The following is a 23,928-nucleotide window of genomic DNA, read 5'->3' as shown; positions in this document are numbered from 1 at the left end:
TAAAATATAATATCGGATATAATAAATAATCAAAGTGTAACTTACTTAACTGCTGCATAATTTATTATCTATCAAAATAAATTATAATTACATTAATTACAAATTTAAAAGAAATATAAAAGAAGTTATAAGTTTCATTTCAAAATATAATTAAATAACAATATATATATATATATATATATATATATATATATATTATAACAAATATTTTAATTAAATTATTATCTTGATTGCAAAATAGTTAAAATTATCTCCAAGAACATTAATGAATGTCTTACTGTCTTTGTAAAAAACAAGTGCATCTATAATGGAGTTAAAAAACGTTCTGAATAATTTTACATTTGTTTCAAAAAACAATTTAATGCATTGATAGCTGGCTCTGGCAGGGACTAAGTTCTAAGTTAAAAGTTGTTTGTTTCTTCTCTCAACATTCAAAATCAAACCATACAAAAAAAAAACTTAACGAACTCTTCAATTTCCAGCGAGAAACCGGTGTCACTTGTATCCCTTGTGAGAGTTGGCGACTGAATCAGCATCCATGGTCGAGTTGGGTTCCACCTCATCTCCGCCGCGTCCGGTGACTGTCAACGGTGCTGACGAGGACGCGGCGCTGGCGAAGTCGCGGTTTCTGACTCGGAAGGAGGTTCTCCAGCGGCGGCTCCGGCGAGTGAGGCAGCTGACGCGGTGCTACCGGACCCACTATTGGGCCCTAATGGAGGAACTGAGGTCCAAGTACAGAAACTACAGTTGGACCTATGGGAAGAGCCCTTTCAAGGAGGATCACAACAACGAGGGTGACAATAACAATCCAAACGGCGTCGTCACTGGCGTCGGTGGCGGCGACGATATCGTGCGGTGTCGTTTCAGCGGCTGCAAGACTAAGGCCATGGCTATGACGATATACTGTCACGCTCATATACTGTCCGATTCCAAACAGAAGCTATATCAGGGATGCAAAGCTGTTGCGAAGAAGTGAGTTCTTTTTTCTACTGTGATTTTTTATTATTTCAAATTGAAACTATATCTTTGGATATTGAATTGAAATTGGAAAATAATGTGAAAAGTGAAATTAAAATTAAATATATAATAAAAATACACTTTAATGTCCTTTTTTTTTATTTGGAATGCTATTTCGTTTTGGAACCTTTTTTGTATGCTAATTTAATTTACAGAACTCGTGTTTGAAACTAATTTAATGATTGAGTATGTATAGCTTAGTTTGATGGATTACATGAATAGTGTGGTTCTAGGGCCTGTGAGGTTAGTGGAAGAAGAAGAGAGGTTGTCGTTTTATTGTCTAATTTTTTCAATGAATTTTGTTTCCCTAAGTTAGTTGTTTGGCTGTGGAAAATTGATTACTTTGCTGTGCTTCAGTTTACCGTTGGCTATTTTAGCTTCAGTATCCACTAGGTTGGCTTAGTGTGTTTGGTTCATTGGTTACACAACTTTTGAAGCACCCAAAGTGAGACTGTGTTTGATTTGGCTTCGGTCATGTTGAATGCCAATCCAATGTGAGAGGAGGATTGGGTTCTAGGAGAATTGGAAAGTTAGAATTTGCTGAAACAATCACACAGTGAAGTATGTGTCTTGTTTGCATTCTGAATGTAAAAGCAAACATATCCTTATGGTGTGTTTGAAACATCATTCCGCTGCCTCGAAGATAAATCCTTCATGAGAGAAGGTTTCACTTGAATGGAGCTTTGGAATGTGTGTTTTACCTAAAACAAGCATACACTTAGGGATTTTGTTTTTTCCAATTAGAAGACCCCAAACCTCAATTGAATTAAAAGCTTGTTTCATGTTTAGTGGAGTTCAATTGGAGTTTGGACTGTTTAAACTGAAAACAAACATGCCCTTTTGTGTTTGGATTTTAGTTAGGAAATTAAGTTAGTCAATTGAAGTTGAAAGGTAAATTTTGCTTTTAACTCTATTTGAAAAAAAGAAGTGAAACATGTTTGTACAATGTTCAATGAAAACTAAAAGTTGGTTTGGGTGTTCCAATTGAAATCCAAATACACCCTTAGAAGTGGGGGGTTGGGTGGGTAGTTGCATAACATTCTAGATCCAAAACATTTTGTCGCAAGTTGTACAGTAAAAAAATAATCAGTGTTTCTATACTTCTGTTTAGTTTTGGTAAATATATTTTCTAATTGATTTTTTAAGAGAAATAACAACCATTAATTTGTGTTTCAGCCTCTGCACTTTAGAGTGTCCCTCTTAATCTTTTATCTATGACATTAATTCATTTATGGGCTACCTCAAACATTTCTCGAGTTTATAAGCTAAAAGAGCAAAAAAAGTGAATCCACAAAATATGCAATAGAAGTTGTGGATTCCGAAAATTGAAAACAGTAATCTAACACATTACTTACTAGTTCAACCTGTTTACAAATCTGTAATGCTTCAATAATTTTGTCACTCAAAATCTTATTTATGAGAGAAAGTATCCAACCTTGTGACTCATGGTGTCAAATGAAAGTTAAACTCCTCTTGCAAAAATGAACCCATTTCTAAGTTCAAAGGTTCAGACCTGACATATTTTGTCTGAAAGAGGAGTTTGATTCAAATTCTTGATAGTATTCAGCATATTGCACTTTACCAGTCAGCATCTCTTTTAGGAATTGGTATGTTACATTACTTACAGGAATGCGATTTGCAGAACTTCCAACATATATGTAGACCTTTGTGATTTCTTGCTATTTGCATGTCATAGTAGCTTGCTAAATAGTGATAATTTCAGTACTCACTGGACCTATATAAATCATGTTGCACTATGCCAATTTTAGGTTCGATATGGAAGATCTTTCTTGTAAAATTTTAGATTTCTTAGCCTATTTTGCTGGATTAAGCTATTGAATGCGAGCTCTGTAATGAATACTGGTCCTCGTACCTACAATTGGTAAATCAATCTTTCTGTCTCTTTCCTTGTGATGTAAACCTTTATGTTTGAATAATCTAGGCTAAGAATCTTCAGAATTCATAGTTCTCATCAATAAGGACGTGTAGAAATACTAACTATTATAAAATAATCTAGGGTGAGAATCTTCAGAATTCATAGTTCTCATCAATAAGGAAGTGTAGAAATACTAACCATTATCCATTGGGGAAGATTGATGCCTTAAACTTGTAGAAATTGCTATGTGGAATATAAACTTTTATTTCTCTTTCCTCTTTTTAGATTTCTATACTTGATTTGAAATCTAGAGACATACTTTATCAGGCAGACGCAGACGTGGCTTCATTTTGTTTGGATATATATCACTTCCTTCACTAAATAAGTAAAAGTTATTAGGGTCATCTCACTTCATTTAATTATTAGACCATATATATTTGCCACACACGAGATTTCTTACATATTTTTCATTTGCAATATCTGGAGCAGACAACATTTCTCACGGAGTTCTTGGCTTTTTTTCAGTTTGCCAGCAGGGCCTTCATTTTGTAATAAACCAGTATTGAAATCGGTGGTTCCTGCTGCATGCCCAACTCATCTTCAATTTGGTGAAAGGTGTTTAGCTCGTGCGTTAAGAAGGGCTGGGTTAGGGAATGCTATCCCTAATAATCGTAAGCCTACAGTGAAGTTTCATCTAGTGGTTTCTGAATTTGTCCACCAAATTCAAAAGAAAAGAAAGCTTGCATTGAAGGAAACTGCTCTCAAAGTTGAGACTGAATAAAAAACTAAACTAATCTGCAGATTATAGAAAATATAATATCACATTCCTAAAGATTTTTCTGTGTATAGAATGAATATTCTCGATTCTTAAACATAGGATTATGTTTAAAAGCTGAAGCATTTAGTGCCAAAAAAATCCAGGATTCTACACAAGTATGTTTGTAAAATTTTCTGGCCTTGTTTATCATTTAGTCCTATTCGATGAGCAGCATCATAGAATATTCAACTGTTGTTTCTTCTTCTCATAAAATAACATAATTTTTGCTTGTTCTTCAAGTAAGAAATTTGTATATGCTTTTGAAGGTTTTGCATGGATTGGGAATCTCAATCCTAAAATTTTGATTCTGGAGATCATATCATGCCTAACTCACTTAATCCTGCGTAGAGTTGTTGATTTGTATATATGAAGTTGGTCTCACTAATTATATTTAATAAAAGTTGGTCTCTCTCTAGCATATGACCATACTGTTTCAACAACATGAAAGGACCAATTCTGCTAGTTGTCACGTAGTTTCTTCTGTTACATGAATTTAAATTTTTAAGTGCTATGGTGTTGCTGTCCGGGTTTCTTCATTTAATTATTTACATATTCTGTTTAAGAATGATTTTGATTGCATTATCTATTGCTTGCCCTTTCACAAGTATCTTAAAGGCTATTTCCCTTAATTAATGGAGAAAAAAAATCTTCTGGTTATTTGAGTGGTGTCTAAACATATCTGTGGAAGTAGGACCACAGCCAGATGCTTCTGAAGTGTAAGGAGTAGTTTTGAGAATAATAAGGGATAGAATATCAAGGCTGGAAATTTTTGTAACTCTATTTGATTTTTACATGTGCAATTAATATAATTTTAACAAGTGATTTTTCTAGTTAATATTGCATTTTAAAAGAAGTCAAGTACTGGATAGTAAAATTGACAAATAATTTTATGATTTATCAAAATTTTTCTGTTAACATTGCTTGATTAATGCTTCACTTTTTTTAAGTGGCCATTTCGAAAATGGTCATTTTTAAATTTGAGGGAGTGCAAAGAAATTGTGGAAAAGAGACTGTCGTAGTAATTTCCATTAATGAGAATGTTACATGGAAACAAAGACAATACTAAATAATAATTGAGGCTTTGGTCATTGTAATTAAGTATAATTGTTAAAGTATGTAAATCAAATATTATTTTTAGACAAAGACAATGGATAAGCCAAAAACATGACATACATTGCAGAAGCCACTTCAAAGCACAAGATTAGATAAAGATGCTATTCTCTCCATAATCGCTAAATTGGGTTCCAAGCATAAAAAATTTGGACCGAATCTCCATTGGATACTCTTTTTACCCCTTTTTTTCTTCTCAACATTTCAACAACAGAAAGACAATATAATCAGAAGCAGTTAGATCTCATCCCTTTCTCCAATCCTAACCTTTATGTGTTTGCTTATTATAGGTTAAAACAGATATGAGACTTTCTAATCTAACAATCCCAAAAGCATAACAACGTCTCTAGTTGTGTCACAAATTCTGCTTATTTGAATGTCTGATGAAAAACATTTCATCAAAAATATAACATATACATGTATTTTCTATTGCAGTTTTCTATGTTGACAACATGAAGATAGAAAACTGCAATAAGAAACTTTATCCTGTGTTCTTTCTCTTTTTCGAAGCCTTCCCACCATAGAAAAACCCTGTGGCGTACCGTGAATTGGCAAGCTCCCGAGGCACAGCTGCTCCACCAGATTTCAGAACATCAATTAAGTCAGCAAAAACATTCTTATTTTCCTCATTCACAAAAACTATACCTTCACCTTCCTCTCCCATTCTAGATGCTCTTCCAATCTGATGTACATATTCCTTAATGGAATTAGGCATGTCAAATACAATAACCTGTCTTACACCCAGCAGATCTACCCCTCTGCCTAAAACTCCAGTAGCCACAACCACTGGGACCTCACCCATGAAAAAGGACTGCATTATTTCTCTCCTTTCCTTCATAGACTTCTCCCCATGAATTGAAACTGCTTTAATTCCTGTGGCAACTGTAATAGCATTAGCCAGAAGATCTGCTCCAAGTCTGGATCCTACATATACTACAACAGGTGGCTTAAAATGCTTCACACTTGTCAAAATGTCAAACAACTTCTGCTTCTTTTGCTTTGACTCAACCCAAATAGCTACCTGCTTCACAGCCTTATTTGCACTATTAGGTTCTCCAACAGAGATAACCACTGTACCTTTCGCCAAAGTGTTAATCATCTTCTCTAAATCATTAGACATTGTTGCAGAATACATCAAGACCTGGGGTTGTGACAGAGCACTGTATATCTGCATGACCTGATCTCTAAAACCCCTTTGCAGCATACAGTCCACCTCATCCACAACAAAAGTCATCACATCATCTAACTCAATCTCATGCTTACTTAGAAGATCAACAAGTCTTCCTGGGGTTCCTACAATCAATTCCACCCCTTGTTGAATGCGATAGAGTTGTCCAGCCATGGCCTCACCACCAACCACAAGTGCTGTTTTGAAAGGCAATCCCTTGCCAAGCATCTTAGCATGCTCTTCAACCTGTATACAGAGCTCTCTGGTGGGTGTTAACACCATAGCCAAAGGCTTCTTCTTATCTGAAACATATTGCCGGCGATGAATCACGCAGCGAGAAACTATAGGAATAAGAAACGAAGCAGATTTCCCAGATCCAGTATTGGCCAAAACAAGCATGTTTTTGCCCGTCAAAGCAGCAGGGATTGCTTGCATCTGGACAGGTGTAGGCATGTCATACCCTGCTGCTTCTATATTGTGGAGTAGCTTATCAGGGAGGTTACAGGCAGAGAATGACAAAACCGGTGCCTCTACATCACCCTTCACATGAATGTCAAGTTTCGTTCTAAGGTCACTAGCCATAGATTCTGCCCCTGATTTGTTATCAGCATCACTAACATAAAAACATTCATCAACCATAGGAATCTTTTTAGGTGGCAGAAGATTTCCATAAGGAGCCAATGCTTTCGCAATTCTTCCAAGCACTGCTTGTTTGCATTCCAAACTGCAAACATCATCATCAGTTTCATCACATATGTATTCACCGTAGCGGCCACATATAACACACTTTGGCTCACCTTGCAGAGCCAGTCTTTGGTCCCTAGACCTCAGCTTCACATCTTCCCCAGCATCTAAATTCACAAACACAAAAATGAACTCAATTGGGTTGATATTTTCTGAATTCCCAAAACACATGTCTAGAAGACATCACAGGGCAGATCAAGGCATCAAAAGTAATACAGAGAAATTGATACAAAAATTAAATCACAATGCTTATTCAATATAAGAATAAACCCTAAATTTCATCCCTGAAGGATTACCTTTTTTACTAAATGATCTCTAAAGTAAACCAAAAGTTAATATATCCCTAAATAGTGAAAAAACCTTCAAATTGGTAACTGAACGTTGATGGATGAGAAAGAGGGTGCAGAAACTAAAACATGAAGATCAAAATTAAGGAAACTAAAATAGTAGGCATTACCCTCTGGTGCATCATAATCGGTAGCGACAGATGGGTCGTTGTGATTTACGTGAGAATCAGTCATGGTGGAAAAGGATGCAGAAGAAGAGGTTTTGGTTAACCAACATTAGGGTTATGAGAAATAGATTCAGTGCTCCCTGCAACTGCGTGCAATGCTTCAATTTCTAAAAATGTGAAAAGTAGAACTAAAACTGAACTTGAATTACGAATATTTCAGGAACAGTAAAATGGTGGTGTGCGGCGGCGAGGGGAGGATCAGAGCAGAAGGAACAAGAAACGGATTTTTTTTTTTACGTAAATAGAAAAGAAAATCTTTAAATTTTATTATATTTGCTCATTATAAATTATCTTTTTGTGATTTTAATTTTGTCTAAATTTTACTTTTCATTCTTGATTCCCACCATGTTCGAAAAGACCTTAGGTTTACCATTAATCTCTTGTATATTAGAACAAACTCATCACATAACAAAATAAAAATGCATTTTTCGTCTCATTTTCAATCATGAAAATTAAGTCCTTTAAACGTATTTGATTAGTTGATATGTTATTGAATAATTGAGATTTAATAGCACTTTAACAATGTGTGTTATTGGATTTAATAGAACATTTTATTTTATCTCTTAGGATTAAGATATTAGAGTTTCTAAGGTTTATTTAAGTTAGAAGTATATTCTTTTTCGTTAAAAATAAAGGAAGAATCCTCAATTAGAGAAAGACACAGTTTATTAATAATTTAAGTTATAAATCAAATTTAATATAAATATTTTCAATACAAATTAATTTTATATTAACATTAATTATCAGTCAATTTTTTTTATTATTGTTTGTCTTTGCAAAATTTTAAAATAATAATTATTATTAGTTTCACAATTAAATTAAATATTAAGAATAATTAATTATAATCTTTAATATTTTAAGTATTTTTATTGAATTTATATTAACATAATTTTAAAACTTTATTATCATTAATTATATTTGTATCATTTTTAAATATTACTCCTAAATTATTTTTTTTTCAAATATAAAAAACATTTCTAATATTTTAAATTCTATATGTTTTTTAAATTATAAGAAATATATTAGAAATAATTTTGATAGCATTTACACTAAAAAAATGGATATTTGTGAGATTAAAATTACAAGTTTTAACGGTTAAAAATCATTACATATGAAATTTGTGACTCTTCATGTAAGACCCACTTTTTCTGTTCTTAATGTGTAAGGGTCTGGCCTTATCTGTTGGGCCTAAGGCCAACCCATAGGGTGCCCCAAAACCCTTTTACAGCCCTAATCCCTCTCATTTTGCCCTCATTTCGCAAGACAACCTCTTTTTACTCTTCTCCCTTTTCAGAGCTCTGTTAGGGTTTGGCCCTGTTCTTCATCAAGCTAGTTAAATTCCATTTCTATTTCACGTAAGTTGGTCTTCAACCCATATCTTCTCTTCTCTAGCTTTACTTTCGTGTTTCCAACTAGGTTCATCGTAGTAACCTCGTTTTGGTTCTGGTGTTAGTGTTTTCAGCTCACAAAGTTGTTCCCGGAGCAGTGGTGTGTAAGACCTGTGAAAATTAATTAATTAAATAATTAATTAATTAATAAATGCAGGTAGTGAGAGCCTTTATGACATTAAATATTGATTGATGCGATGTGAAAAAGTACTAGCTCAAATGGTTGAGTGTACTTTGTTTATGTGAGAGGGCTTGGGTTCCTATGTATGTTTGTGTTGTTTGATTTATTATTAATTTTAATAATATGCATGATCATGTTGAGTGATAACATAAGTATAGAATTATGTGAATTATCATAAAATATGAATTGGTTGAATGGTTATGCATTGAATTAACAATTGGCATGGTATGGGTTCGAATCTTGGAAAACTCAAAGTTAGCTCTCTTTTTGCTAAAAATTAGTTGTGGCCTAAATATGAAAGGGTAGAGAAAACCCTAAAAGGGGGCAACCAAGAGGGGCTGAAAAAAAACTAAATAGCGGCCCTTGAATTGCAATTAAAACCATCATTTAAGCTTATTTTCGTTTTAGCACATTAACCTAGCATTAAAGCCCTTTAAAAGGCAAAATTTGAGAGAGGAAAAGGGTTTTGAGAGGCTGTTTCCTGAGAGCTCTGTGAAGTGTGCGAAAATTGAGAGGGAGTTAGGAGGATTGCAACAATTGAGAGCTGATTAAAGGGGAGGTGTTAGGTTGTCTAGCGATCAAGGAGGGATTCTAAAAAATCTGCATTTTTTCTATGCAAAGGCATCCAAGTTAGGGGAGCTGAACCCAGATTTTCGTATTGTTGTATATGCATATGATTTTGATGAGTTTGGGCCATGAAAGTAGTGCCATATATGATGTTAATCATGGGTTTGGGTGTCTTGGTGATATTAATCGAAATTCTTACCTAATTATATGAATGTGATGGGTTCATGCACTGGATATGTTATTTGGGGTTCCAACTTAGATTTTGGGGGACTATATGTGGTATACATTGTGTTCATATGTTTGTGCATTGTTTACAAATGATTGGTATGAATTGGTGTGTGAATTGGGCATGTTTGCCGGTGCGTGCGTGCGTAAACAGTGTAAAAGCCTTGACGAGATTAACAGAGACTCGAACATTGTTTCGGCTCGAGCGTCTCGCTCAGGCGGAGGATTCTGGCCTTGGGCGACAGGTCATCTCGCTTAGGCGAGTGTGCCTAGCCTAAGCGAGAACCCGTGAGTGTTTGGAGGTGGTGCTTGGGTATCTCGCCCAGGCGTGAAGCCCTGTTTTGGGCGAAGGAGTGTCTCGCTCAGGCGAGAGTCCCTCGCTTAAGCGAGAATTCGAGGATGATTTTACATTTGGCTTAACTCGCTGCCTAGGCGGGAGTTTGGTTTTATGGGCGAAATGTGGTCTTGCCCAAGCGAGTAAGGCTCGTCCAAGCGAGAGTTCGAGGTTGTTTTGTGCGAGGTGCTCGCTCAGGCGAGGTAACCTAGCTTAAGCGAGGTAGGCTTGGGTGCTTAGGCGAAGGCTTCAAGCTTAAGTGAAGGATGAAGGAATTGTGTGTTTCAAGGCAATCGATTATGCTATATTGGTTTGGTTAGTGTTTGAATTGTAATGTGTGGTCTATAAGGCTTCTAAGATATCTCAAAGGTGGGCTTGCTAGTGTTCCTTGAGTTGTGGCTCAAAACGTATCCCTTGATTTGTGGCTCAGGATAGGGGTTAAGCACGTGGCATTCTCTGAGTTGTGGCTCGGAATGACGTCCTTTAAGTTGTGGCTCGGGATAGCGGATGAACACGAGGACCTCTTGAGTTGTGGCTTGAGTTGGCGAGTGTTGCCGGTGTGAGTGTGCTGGTTGTGACCAGTACGGATGGATCCAGATAGATTACCCTCCTCAATACATAGCTAATGAGTTTGGTAGTCTTGGGACGTTACAGACTATGTTCGTATTGGGAACTCCACCTGGCATTATGGTGTGTGATCCGTAGCATGGTTTCCCGCACGTGCTCTATCGGTTGTAACTGATAGGTGTGGCAGCAAGACATCTTGAGGTACTCACAAGAAGATGTAGAGCACGGTCAACATGGTTGTGGCCATGTGGAAGGAAAGAATGAGATTCATGTGGTAGTTGGATATCAAACCATGGTTGTGGTCATGTGAAACCGAAGGATAAAATTCCTTTTATGTGAATTTATTATCGAACATGGTTGTGGCCATGTGGGGTTAAAGGAGGGGATTCTTTTGATGTGTTTTGTTATGTTTATATGAATAATATATATATATATATATATATATATATATATATATATATATATGTGTGTGTGTGTGTGTGTGTTTATTATGTTAGCTCACCCTATCTGCTTGTGTTTGACAATGATCGTGTACGCGGTACATGTGAGCAGATGATGTTGCAGGTGGATCTGGTGAGGCATAGAGCCGAAGCAGGGCTAGTCTTGGGGAGAATTTATCAGAGATTGATGACTTGATAATTTACTATGTTTTGAATAAATTGTAATCTTCGCATTATGAGGCTTTTATAATTATAATGGAAGTTTATAATCATAGATTTTAGACAAGTACTGGTGTAATAAAAGTTTTAAATTTCTCGTGTTTTTGGGAAATGTTGTTTCATTGAATGAAGTTAATTATTATTTTCTTTGTTTTATTATTTAAATGCATAATATCCGGTCTGAATGTTACATGGTGCTCACTGTTTGGTGTTTACCGTTGTCTACTAGCCTCTGTTCAGGTAAGGGAAACTAGAGTTTTTCACGTTTTTTAGTATATTGCCTGCATTTGCCTCTGTCTTATGTTTAAAATGATTGAATGATGTTTGTACCTCTGTGAGAATTAACTATAGGTGCTTGAGATAAACTTTTTTGGTTTTGAATGCATGAGAGCAATGAGTTCTGTTGAACTCGCCCAGGCGAACGGAGTGGTCACTCAAAACGAAAAGCTCTCGCTTAAGCGAGGAGCTCTCGCTTGAGCGAGAGCAGCTGTAACTCACTCCCTCTCAGTTTCGAGGGCTCGCCTAAGCGAAAGCCATTTGCTTGAGTGAGAGTAGTCTCACCTGAGCGAGATGGGCTAGCTTGAGCGAGACCTCGACGTGCCCTCTGTTTGCAGTCTCGCAAGCGAGAGCTAGTAGCTTGAGCGAGGGGTTCCTATCGCCTGAGCGAAAGCTCTTTAGCCTGAGCGAGATTGACATAGTTGATTGTATTCGTGGGTATTTCACATGATTGGATGATATGTGATTTAAATAGTTTCAAGTATGATGCCATGCATGCTCTATATGATTTATTGGGACTAGAATTAATGAGCTTGATATGATTATGCGTATGAAACATGGTTGGATGGTTGGTTAAATATTGGCATGAGATTGGTATGCATGATAAATCTATGATTGGTTGGTGAGACATGGCTATGGTATGGTTAGGACGTAATTCCATGAATCTCTTGGTGAGATCTCATGGTGGTGCCTCATGTGATAGACGTAATTCCATGACCCTCTTGGTGAGAGCTCATGGTGGTGCCTCATGTAATGGACGTAATTCCATGACTCTCTTAGTGAGAGCTCATTGTGGTGCCTTATGTAATGGACGTAATTTCATGACCCTCTTGATGAGAGCTCATGGTGGTGCCTCAAGTAATGGACATAATTCCACGAACCTGTTAGTAAGTTTCATGGTGGTGCCTCAATATATAATTAAGTAAGGATTCAAGTAAGGATTGCATCCTGGAGCTCTAAGGAGTCAGTTAGTCTAACGTAGAGTGTACTGACTCAAGTGGTGAGAGTAGCAGGAGACCCTAGTCTTTGGCAGAATAACGACCTTAGATGTTTGAAGGCTAACCTTGTGCTGGTAGGGTGAAACCCATTGGCAATGACTCTGTAGAGCAGTAGAGGCCACCACAAGTGCAGCATCTAGTGAATTTGACTGATTATATGTATTCGGATAATTGAGTCTTAGAGTCTTGCTTGATTGCTATCACAGGCTTGGTTGATTTATGTGGTCTTGGCTTATAAGTTGCATGCTTAGTAGTATGATAAAACCTTTTTACTCTAGCTTACCCTTTCTTGTTTGTGTTGTCTTCTTGTGTGTGGTTTTTCCTTTTTGCAATTATTGATGTGAGCAGATGTGGAAACCTCTAGTGGTCACAAGGGTGATGGAAATTCTGTAGTGTAGCCAGGCTTGAGTTGGATCTCTTTCCCTCAAGTAATATCTGTAGGCACGGTTGCCTATGTAATATCTTGCTTTAGGAGCGAGCTTTTGATCAACTGTCAAACTATTACTTTTTGTTTTGTTAATGCCATCGTGGTGTGCCTTAACTTTCTCTTCCAGTACATTCTGGATAATTCTAATGGTTATACAGGTGAATTTATTCTATATTAAATGGGACATTACACTTCAAATCCCGTTAGAATTCCACATGATAAAAACACTATGACAAAAAAATATAGTTGTAGATATTGTGGATAGAAAAAAAAAGTATTTATTAACAGTTAAAAACTACTACAAAATTTACTTTTATTTTATTATATTTTAACCGTTAAAAACAATTACAAAATATATCATATTTTGTTATTATTTAACAATTATTGAAGGTTTAACATTGCTATAAATTGTTCAAAATATTTTAAATTTTATAGCCAATATTTTAATTAGTTTTATTTTAAAAGATAATAATAATAGTATTAATACTTTTACCATACTTAAAAGGTTAATAATCTAATATACCTTATAATAAGTATTCTTGTGTCAATATCTTTAATCACACAAAAATCTCTACAATGTAAGTTGTTTTACAAAAAAAATATTCACATTTCATTTTCATTTGAAGAAATGTCCTTATTAGGTAGGTAGTGAAGAAAACATAGGCAATGATGAATTGAATTTACCTAATTTACATTAATACCTTTTTTTATTCGATTATACTTAATTAACTTTTATCAAAATGTATAATATGAAAAAATTTGACACTATATTTTTGTATATTTTGTAGCTTCAAGACTATGAAGACAATGAAGAGTATCAAGAGTAAGGACCATTAAGACAATGAAAACAATATTTCAAAATAATTAAATTATTCTTGTGTAGTAAAGAAAATTCTACGTGTGTTGTTTCTTAACTTTGTAGCTTTAACTTTGATAAGTTCATCTTACTTATGACTTCAACACAACTATTTTGATCATGTAGCTTGAATTCTTACTTTGAATTATATGTTTGAATTATTTATGATCATTGTGTGGATTCAATTATAGTTGTGTAATGTTGTTATTTGAAGATATATAACAAGTTTTGCCTTTTAAAGTCATGTATAAACAATCAATAGAAAAGTAAAAGAATTTATTTCGCATAAAACACTAGTTTAATAAATGTGGCTTAAACTAAAAAATAACACATGTAAAAGTGTGGTCCAAAGCTTTTGAAACTAAAGTGGAGGACAAAATTATGGCTAAAAATTACTACCATCCATTCATTTATTAGATATTTCATATTGTACAATCACTTTTTCACTAAGTGGCTACCTCCCTTACACATTTTGCACACAATATTTTATTTAGTCATTGAATGAAACAAAACACAAAAACATAGTCACAGACACTACTTTATCACACACAAATATCTACCTTCTCACATGCTTCCATTAAAAGGATCATCTAAGAGGATGACCACTACTTTGCACATGGTTCACATAAAGGTGTATAACAATCCCAACATCGTATGTTAAGTTGTTCATTTAGTTCAAATTCTATTGCACCATGTTACCCAAGCCACACTTATTGTTGTACAAAAAGTGCATCACGAGTAGAGACTTATAGATCATGAGTTGACAATTAGTTCTAACATATTATCGTTTACTTCTTCTATAATAAGACTTAAACCTAGTGATTAACCAAACCCAATACGTTTATGGTTGATATACAGATTCATGGTCCACCTAATTAAACGATGATTTATGGTTCATCCACCATGTTACACAAATAACAATTGTTGTTGTACAAAAAGTATATTGCAGGTAGGCACTCAATGGATCTTGAGTTGACAGTTAGTTCTAACATTATTTTTTACTTGGGATTGGATGTAACTTCTAAATTCTTTGTACTACACTTGGTTATATATTTATTATGTTCTTGTTTTACTTGTTGGTTATTTGATTTGCTTTTATTACTTTGGTGAGTTGGCCAATCATCATACCTCATCAGCACTAGATGTAGAGACATCTGGTCTAGTGTTTAGATTCAATTAAATTTCCTAATGCTTGGTATATACCAAACATGGATATCAACTTTAGTTGGTTTAAAAAGTCTTGTTTTTCATACAAGGGTTCCTCTACTTGGATGGGGACATCTTGCGTCTGACACCCTTAGGTTCTAATGCTCAAACATGAGGTTAGAATTAGAAATAAGCATACTTTCAGAAACACTAAGATAAAGAACATAATTTATAGATAATTAAGGGTAGTGTAGTTGAGTGAAAGAAACCAAGTTCAATCCCAATGTCTTTAATCAACATCACTTCTCTCAATTTTAATTTCAATATGCTTTTAAGCTATTAAATCAAACCTTTGCTACTATTTCATTGCCAAACTTGAAGTAATTTATAGATTATTGATTTAGTTACCAAATCTCTATGGATAATGACCTTATTGTGCTACAATTACCATCTTTATCGATTTCATTAGATGACAGACAAAGAAAACGAAGAATACATTGTGCCTCTGACTTGGTACCAACATGCTCAAAAATTTCGTTATAATTCTCATTGTAAATCTCCATTGCTTTAAGAAGTAGTAAAATTTCTTGATCAGTCCAATTATCGTCAACTAGTTTACCATAATCCCTTGTTAAATTTACCCCTAGAAAATCTAGACATGAATGACCAATGACAAATGTTCCATTATGAAAACAATAAGTGCAAAGTAATATATCAACTTGTGACAAGAAATGATAATTACATATGATGTACCGAAAAACTACAATAACAAGGCAAAATTTCATAGAGCACAAATTTCTCCCAAGTTCCAAGTTCACACAATTGTGAACCAAGACACAAAAAAAAAAATCAAACCTAAACCCTAAACCTAAGATTTCAGGAATTTCTCATCACCCACCTAGTACGGAGAAATTCCACCCATAAAGAAAATTGAAGCACGAAAACACCCACACCACGAACGATAATAATAACAAAAGCCGCCAAAACAACCACACCTACATTACTGAAGAATCATAACACATGACATCAGTAACAATGACAGAGCAAGGAAATCCAAAACATTAAAAATGTAAGATCTGCAGAATTTAATTAATTAAATAAATAATTGATTGATAAATGCAGGTAAGTAGTGTAATTATGACATTAAATTCTGGTGGATATGATGTGGAAAAGTACTAGCTCAAGTGGTTAAGAGTACTTTGATTATGTGAAAGGACTTGGGTTCGAGTCCTATGTATGCCAATTATGTGTTGTTTGATTTATTATTAATTTTAATATTATACATGGTCATGTTGGGTGATAACATGATTGTAAAAGTATGTGAATTGGCATGGTGGTTTAGCTTTGACTTGGCATTATTATGGTCATGGGTTCGAACCTTGGTGAGCCAGATTTAACTCTTTTTGCTTGCTCTGCTTCGGCGAAAGCGGGATTCGTGGGTGTTTTTGTGTGGTTTGATTGAACATCTCGCGCAAGCGGGATTGATTGTTGTTTTGAGCGGAAGTGCGTCTCGGCGAAAGCCTCTCGCCTAAGCGAGATCTCGAGGGAAGGTTTGTGGTTTTGTTGAACTCGTCGCCTAGACGAGGCATTTTAATCCTTGGTGAGTGAGGGTCTCGCCCAAGCAAGAAGGACCTCGCTTAAGCGAGACTTTGTAGGCTGCAAAGGTGTTGGAGGCTCGCCTAAGCTAGTGGGTCTAGCTTAAGCGAGATAGGCTGAACTAGTTAAACAAAGGCGTTTAGCCTAAGCGAGCGAGGGTGCCATTATGCATTCAAGGCATGTGTTATTGTTGTATTAATGGTATGAGATGGAATTTGTAAAGCATGGTATACAAGGCTTCTAAGGATATCTCGATGGTAGGCTTGCTGGTGTTCCATGGGTTGTGGCCTGGAACGTATCTTTGAGTTGTGGCTCAGGATAGGGGTTAAGCACGTGGAATGACTTCCCTTGAGTTGTGGCTCGGGATAGCGGATGAACACGAGGAACTCTTGAGTTGTGGCTCGGGTTGGCGAGTGTTGTCGATGTGAGTGTGCTGGTTGTGGCCAGTACGGATGGATCCAGATGGATTGCCCTCCTCAGCGATTTGCTGACGAGTTTGGTAGTCCTGGGACGTTACGGACTATGTTCGTATTTGGGAACTCCACCTGGCGTTACGGTGTGTGATCCGTAGCATGGTCCCCGCACGTGCTCTATCGGTTGTGGTCGATAAGTGTGGCAGCAAGACGCCTTGAGATACTTCATAGAAGATGTAGAACACTGCTAGCATGGTTATGGCCATGTGGAAGAGCTGGAACGAGTCTCCTTGATGTACACTGATATACATGGTTGTGGCCAAGTGGAAGGAAGGGAACGAGTGTTTTGCGAGGTGCATTGATATACATGGTTGTGGCCATGTGATAGAAAAGGAGGAGGTTCTTTGGAAATAGAATGATATAAGATATGATTGTGGCCATGCGAGATAAAAGAAGAGTTTATGTTATTGATGTATTTTATTATTGTATATATATATATATATATATATATATATATATATATATATATATGTGTGTGTGTGTGTGTGTGTGTGTGTGTTTGGTGTACATTTATGCTTTATCTTTTAGCTCACCCTATGTGCTTGTGTTTGGCGATGATCGTGTACGCGGTACACGTGAGCAGATGATGTTGTAGGTGGAGCTGGTGAGGCTTAGCCGCAAAGTGGGGAAAAAGCATGGGAGTTTTATATTATTTTGTTTTGAAATATTTTGTAACTCTGATGAGAGGCTTTGTTATTACGTTTAGTTTCATACGCTATGAATCAGTTATTTTATTGTACGTTAATAAAAGATTTTAATTTCCCGCATTTTTGGGAAATAAGGTATTATTAAATGCAGTGTATTTGTTTACTTTTCTTTATTTTATTAAAATTCGTAATATCTTGACGGGATGTTGCAAAAAACCTCAAAACGCCTTTCGATTACACTTACCAAGACGACACAACTGGAACGAAATGATGAACGAAGAGAAGGGAGAAAGGCACACCGAATGACTACCTTTCCATTTTGGGTTCACAAATGAAGATCAGTGAAAATAATGGGAAAGATATGAAACCTAAACTTATAACACTCGCGATTTTCAAACTAGCGGTGTTAAAACCCCTATTTCGCCACTATGGATTTTGAGTAAAGAAAATAAAAATTGAAATGTCTCTACCATGGACGATGCAATGTAAAATAGTAAAAAAGTTGTATGAATTTAGGAGTCATCCAATCACTTTCGTTGTCCAAAATACCTCAATGCATGCACACACTTTATTAAAACCAACCTAACAATTACTTAGCACATATTTATAGGTCTTCAACGGAATAGTCCGCTGATCGAGGTCGTACCCAACCAAAATAAACAACAAAATATATTACTTAGGAGTTAACCCAAGTTCGTCTCCTAATGACCATTGTTTTCAATCAAAGCTTTCTAGATTCAATAAGGGGTTGGCATATTCAAGTACTGACAAAATGCTAACAACAAATTAAATGAAATGAAACAATGATTAAAACGTATTGACTTTCTTGATTCAAATATAGTTCCACTTATCATAGGCCACCAAATTAACACATCTACCTACTCTCAATCCACTAGAGAATAACCCACTAAGCAAAAGTTACAAACCAGTATCAATACGTAATTAAGCAATGCATAATATATCCATGAATTCGTGAGAGCCAAAGTACATACATTAAGCATGAATATAACCCAACCTAAACATATGCACTTAATCTATAAAGGTTAAAATACTTTTTTGGTCCCAATTTTCGTCAAGTTTTGTCAAATCAGTCCTAATTTTATTTTTGTGCTCAAATATGTCCCAATTTTCGTCAATTTTGTTCATTTGATCCTTTTTTGTTAGCACCATTTAAATCATTAACAATAATTGTCATGTGTCACTTCGTGTTTTTTTATTTAATTTTTTTTAAATGTACACGTGTCAACACAGCAACATGTCACATGTCAGAGTAAATGTTTTATATTCACTTTGGTACCTATATTTATTATTTTTGTTCAATTTAATCCCAATTTTGTTTAAATTGACCAATTTTGTCCATGTTAAAGATGAGACTAAATTTAATTTTTATATAAAAGTTGATGTGAATTTTAATATATTATATAAAATATTTAATAAAAAATATGAACTTTAATATAGAAATTAAATTTGTTTTCAATTTGGACAGGGAAAAAATTGGTTCATGTTAACATAAATTGAGACTAAATTGAACAAAAATAACGAATATAAAACATTGACTCTGACGCATGGTACGTTGTTGGGGTGACATGTGAACATTTAAAAAAATAAAAAAAAACTAAAAAAATTCAAAAAAAATTCAAAAACCACAAAATGACACATGGCAGTCACCGTTCATGGACGTTAATTATTTAAACGGTGTTAGCAAAAAAAGACCAAATTGGACAAAATTGACGAAAATTAGAGCCTACACAAAAATAAAAATTAGGATTGATTTGACAAAACTCGACGAAAATTGGGATCAAAAAGGTATTTTAACCATTTGTAAATTAAGCATAAACATAACCACATACACTCCACGAATTCAAGATAAAGAGAGGGAAAAAATTTCAGAACCAACACAACCTCAATGCTTCATTGCATTTTTCATCAAGGAGTCAATATATGAATTTAACAAGCCATGAAAATGGAGCAATTAAACACTTCAAAAATGCAAACACCTCATGGGAGAAGATTCAAAAACGTAAAAAACCAAAATAGAACATCAAACCCTAAGTTGGGTCATATTGAAATATAAGTTCAAGAGCAAACAAGATTTCTAAAGCTTCAATGGAACGAAAATGGATTATGTAATATAAAAACTGAAAATCCCATACATGGGTGTTGTTCCAAGTCACTACAAACCACACAATTAAATGCCCAAGCTACCAAATTTGCAGAAAACGCAAACCCAACAATTGGTGTTGTTAATAATGCATAAAAACATGAATAATGAGTGTTAAAACGTCAAAAATGAAGAAGACACCTCCAAAGCTAAGAAACGTGAAAATGGAGCATGAGGAAGAAGAAGGGCGCTGCTCGTCCAAAGGAGACCTAAATTTTGTTGTCATATCACCATATATTCACATATTTACAAAAGTGCTATTATAGGGTGCAAAATTACAAAAATACCACTATAGGCTGAAACTACTGATCCAATGACGTGGACAGACTAATTGACATGGCACAGATGATGCAATATGTGGAAATGACGTGGCAATATGTGGAAATAACGTGGCAATTCTCTCTTCACCTTATGATTAGCATCCAAGCTCCAAAATTTGCTTCACAAAATTCCCAAAAATAATTAAGAATGAAAATTAGACCAATTAATGTCAAATTAATCAAAATTTTGAATAATGGCCCAATGAAGCCCAATTGATGAAAATGCACTAAAAATAAACAATTAAGTATCAAACATCCATCAAGATGAAAGAAAAATAATGACTCATCATCCACCCTACACTCCAATATTACATTTGCTTTTTGCACCCCCATATAATTTATTACACCGTAATTATACCAAAAACTTAAAAATCATTGTAAATAATAGTGTCAAATTGTTCCAACAATCTACAATGGTGTACAATCCTTTCTATAAATCATTATTAAAAATACTAATTTTTATATAGTTATGTAAATTGAATCCTTATTTCAATCATGATAAAAATATAAAGTTTATTATAATACGATACAATATATTTATACAAAGTGTTGGAAATTCAAGTGTGAGTTTAAGTTTCACATTGGGTAGAAATAAGAAAGTTGAACACCTTATAAGGTAGATTGAAGGGGAGATTGTTAGGAATCCAAGTGTGAATCTAAGTCCCACATTGGATAAAAATGAGAAAGTTGAACACCTTAGAAGATCCATAAACTCATTATTTTAACATTTTGGATCGAAAGTGATATTAATCTTTTATGTAAATTAGACTAAGATCTCATTAGTGTTGAGTTTCACATGGGAATTGTCCCTATAGTCCGTCACAAGAAAACTAATTTTAAAAATTAAAAAAAGAAACTATTGGTTACAAGTTTAATTTTGCACAATTAATATGAAATATTATTACAAAATTAATTTTACTAAATAAAAATATTTAAATTTTATTGTCAATACAATTATACGTCATACAATTACACCGTCATTTATAAACAAAATATGTCAGTGCAACTAACAAACAATAACTACAAATATATTTACTCAACATTTAAGTTACTTTTATCTCTGTTAAAAATATTTATTATCTCTTTCCCTCTGGTTCAAAATATAAATCAAATATCTTTTAATGTAATATATTAATATAAAACACAAAAACAAAATACAGCCCGTGATGCACTAGTTTCAGACTAGTTTCCCAATTAAAATAAAATAAACTGCTTGAGAAGTGCTTACTAAATGCTTCAATGGAAAAAAGCTCATTAAGCATAAATAACAAGTAAAAGTAAAATAAGCACTTCCAACCCCTACATCTTCTATTTTATTCTTCTTGAACATAACCACTTCTTGTTCTTGTAATAAAGACAAAGCATTATGAGTAAAAATCTCTCCCATTTTCTTTAAAACATTAATAAAGGGAGAGATGATGAGGTTTCATCCCCTACCACATACAAAAAAATTTGAACACAAGTTTCAACTTTCAAGCACCTTATGCATCTCATGGTTCCTGTTAAGAGAATCTTGTTTCTGCAGCAAGATTTGCCTGCGGAATTTCCTGATAAAAATCTCAGCCATGTGGTCAATTTCGTCCTCCATCTTGAACTCTTGCCCTGCTTCTTCCTTTGAACTCTTCACCATGTCAATCACAGATCCTCCAATATCCAAATCCTCTGACTCAAACATTGTGTGCGTAAGATCCGGGTACTTGTTCCCATCATCATCATCTTCATCTTCATATTCATCATCGTCATCGTCATTGTAACACTCACATTCACCATCATCATAATCATAATCATTCTTGTCCTCCACCACCACAATGGTCTCACCAGGAACAACATCGGACACAACCTCACTTATGTGTGCACTGTCATCGACCACCACAGTGCATTTGTTCTCAACACTATCAACAACATCTTGAACTTCTTTAACACGTGAATGATGATGATGATGCCCCAGAAGAGATTGGAACTTATCAGAAATGGTGCTCATCACATACCTCTTGTTCATCACAAGCGAGAATATAACCAACCGAGCCTTCATGGCGTTCGTCCTGGACTTCAGAGCCAAAGCTTTTGACTTGGCCATTGCCCTCACTGCAGCTATCAACTTCAGAATCACAGAAGCTCTGTTTTTCATCTGTACAAGTCACAAACAAAAATCCAGCAAAAATATGGGATTTTTCGAACTTGATTTACAAGGGTGTTGGTGACAATGAAAAAACTTGTGGTGAGTTACAAAACGTAAAGAAGCTCTACTGTGTTAGATACAGTTTGATTGAACAATCAAAAGAAGTGTTTTGGACACGACCGAGTACAAGGAAGGTACTTGTGTTGTGTTTATAGTGTCAGGGGGTGGATCTCGGCAGCGACAACTGGATTTGTCTGAGTGAAACGAGGTAAAAGAAAGAGTGGTGATTAAGAAATGAGAAGAAAAAGGGTGAAACGAGAAATTTCTCGTTGAAGGGAAAGTTGTTGGAAGAATAATAGAATATAACGTTGTGGGAGACGTGGCCTTGTGTGATAGGTGTTTGGTGAATAATGGTTGGTTCAGTGTGCATGAAGATACAAAATTTTTGTGGGTGTTGTACCAAACAATAGAACTTTAGTGGTAAAAGAGCCTAGAATGACCAGTGGGGTAGGTTCGTTGGAGAGTGGGAATTCTCTTTTGGTGTTTTTAAAGTGAGGGTTTTTGTATTCTCTCAAATATCTTCTTTTATAGTTATTTTTAATGGAGAATAAGTAAAAATATACGTATAGTATAAAATGGTTTGTTAGAAAAAGTATAAAATACATAATTGTTGTGAAGGGTTACCAAAAAATTTTTACTTTTATTTTTTTAAATAAATAAAGAAAATTGAGTTGAAGAAAATTTAGGAACTGAATGATAGTTTATTCTAAGACAGGAAAAACATCCAAGTGTTTACAAAAGTATTAATATTTATTTGACTATAAAGATACAAGTGGTGAATTGAACTTGTCTTAATCAACCAACCCCTTGAAATTATAAAAACTGTGTTTGGATGTTTGATGGAATATCTATAAATAGTACATTATAAATTTTAGAATATATATATATACACTATGAATTGATCTTATCTTTAGTCGTTGTGAAATTTTCAACACCCTCCTCATGTTTAGGTATATACATTTTGTGTGTGAACACTACAAGAAAAAGGGTAAATAGTGACCAATTTTAGTGACCAAAAATATTAGTCACTATTAGTTATTTAATTAGTTATCAATTTTATTTTTTCAAATTAGTGACTAATTTAATGACAAGATTCTTTGTCACAAAAAAATCAATAACTAAATCAGTCACTATTGTTAAAAAATTAATAAATAATGACCAAATTTTAGTGAAAAAAAAATTAGTTATTGTCGGTGACTAAATTAGTGACCAAATATATTTATTTAAATTAATGTCTATTTTGGTGACTGAATTATCAATAACAAAAAATCAATAACTAAATTAGTCACTATTATTAATATTGGTGACCGAATTTAATAACCGAATTTAATGACTAAATTACGTTGTCAACGACGTTCCTCTCGACATTTTTTTTGTTTTCATTATGCTTTCAGGTGTGTCTTCGTCTTCGTCTGCAACAATATGTTTGCAGTTATCAGTACTTAGGTACAATTCTTGTTTGTCAAATTAAGTTTATTCTCTCATCAATATAATTTGTGGTTTTGTCTTGTTTTGGTTAATTTATTTGAATTTAGGATTAATTTGTTTGAATTAAGTTAATTATAGCACGAGTCGGGCTCAAATTTAGATAGGCTTAAAATCCACTTATGATATTTGGTGGAACTCCTTGAATGAAGGTGAAGAAGAGAGCTCCATGGAAGAGTGTGGGTTGGCGGAAGCAA

At 34.6% G+C, this 23,928-nt stretch overlaps 3 protein-coding genes across 4 annotated transcripts; 1 reads left to right on the top strand and 2 right to left on the bottom strand.

Annotated features, from left to right (window-relative positions):
- Window positions 1-383: 383 nt before the first annotated feature.
- LOC114182167 (uncharacterized) lies at window positions 384-3,949 on the top strand. The gene is made up of 2 exons (XM_028068960.2): window positions 384-972; window positions 3,419-3,949. The coding sequence occupies exons 1-2, from the start codon at window positions 539-541 to the stop codon at window positions 3,672-3,674; spliced, it is 690 nt and encodes a 229-aa protein (XP_027924761.1). The 5' UTR covers window positions 384-538; the 3' UTR covers window positions 3,675-3,949.
- Window positions 3,950-4,961: 1,012 nt separating this feature from the next.
- Window positions 4,962-7,492, bottom strand: LOC114182166 (P-loop containing nucleoside triphosphate hydrolases superfamily protein). Of its 2 annotated transcripts, XM_028068959.2 has the most exons (3): window positions 7,190-7,491; window positions 6,786-6,839; window positions 4,962-6,712 (listed from the first exon to the last, which is right to left on the bottom strand). In XM_028068959.2, the coding sequence occupies exon 3, from the start codon at window positions 6,625-6,627 to the stop codon at window positions 5,302-5,304; it is 1,326 nt and encodes a 441-aa protein (XP_027924760.2). In that variant the 5' UTR covers window positions 6,628-6,712; window positions 6,786-6,839; window positions 7,190-7,491; the 3' UTR covers window positions 4,962-5,301. The 2 variants fall into 2 exon arrangements, with proteins under 2 accessions (XP_027924760.2, XP_027924759.2); XM_028068958.2 differs by having other exon boundaries at window positions 4,962-6,839; window positions 7,190-7,492.
- A 13,756-nt stretch (window positions 7,493-21,248) lies between these two features.
- LOC114181227 (uncharacterized) lies at window positions 21,249-22,502 on the bottom strand. The gene has a single exon (XM_028067622.2). The coding sequence runs from the start codon at window positions 22,193-22,195 to the stop codon at window positions 21,533-21,535; it is 663 nt and encodes a 220-aa protein (XP_027923423.1). The 5' UTR covers window positions 22,196-22,502; the 3' UTR covers window positions 21,249-21,532.
- Between the last annotated feature and the right edge of the window lie 1,426 nt (window positions 22,503-23,928).

Source organism: Vigna unguiculata, chromosome 4, assembly GCF_037176805.1.
Source record: "Vigna unguiculata cultivar grain cowpea cultivar isolate G323 ecotype 2 chromosome 4, ASM3717680v1, whole genome shotgun sequence".
Classification (NCBI taxonomy): Eukaryota; Viridiplantae; Streptophyta; class Magnoliopsida; order Fabales; family Fabaceae; genus Vigna; species Vigna unguiculata.
The sequence above is the reverse complement of the archived record's forward strand: the minus strand, read 5'-3'. Positions and strand labels throughout refer to the sequence as shown.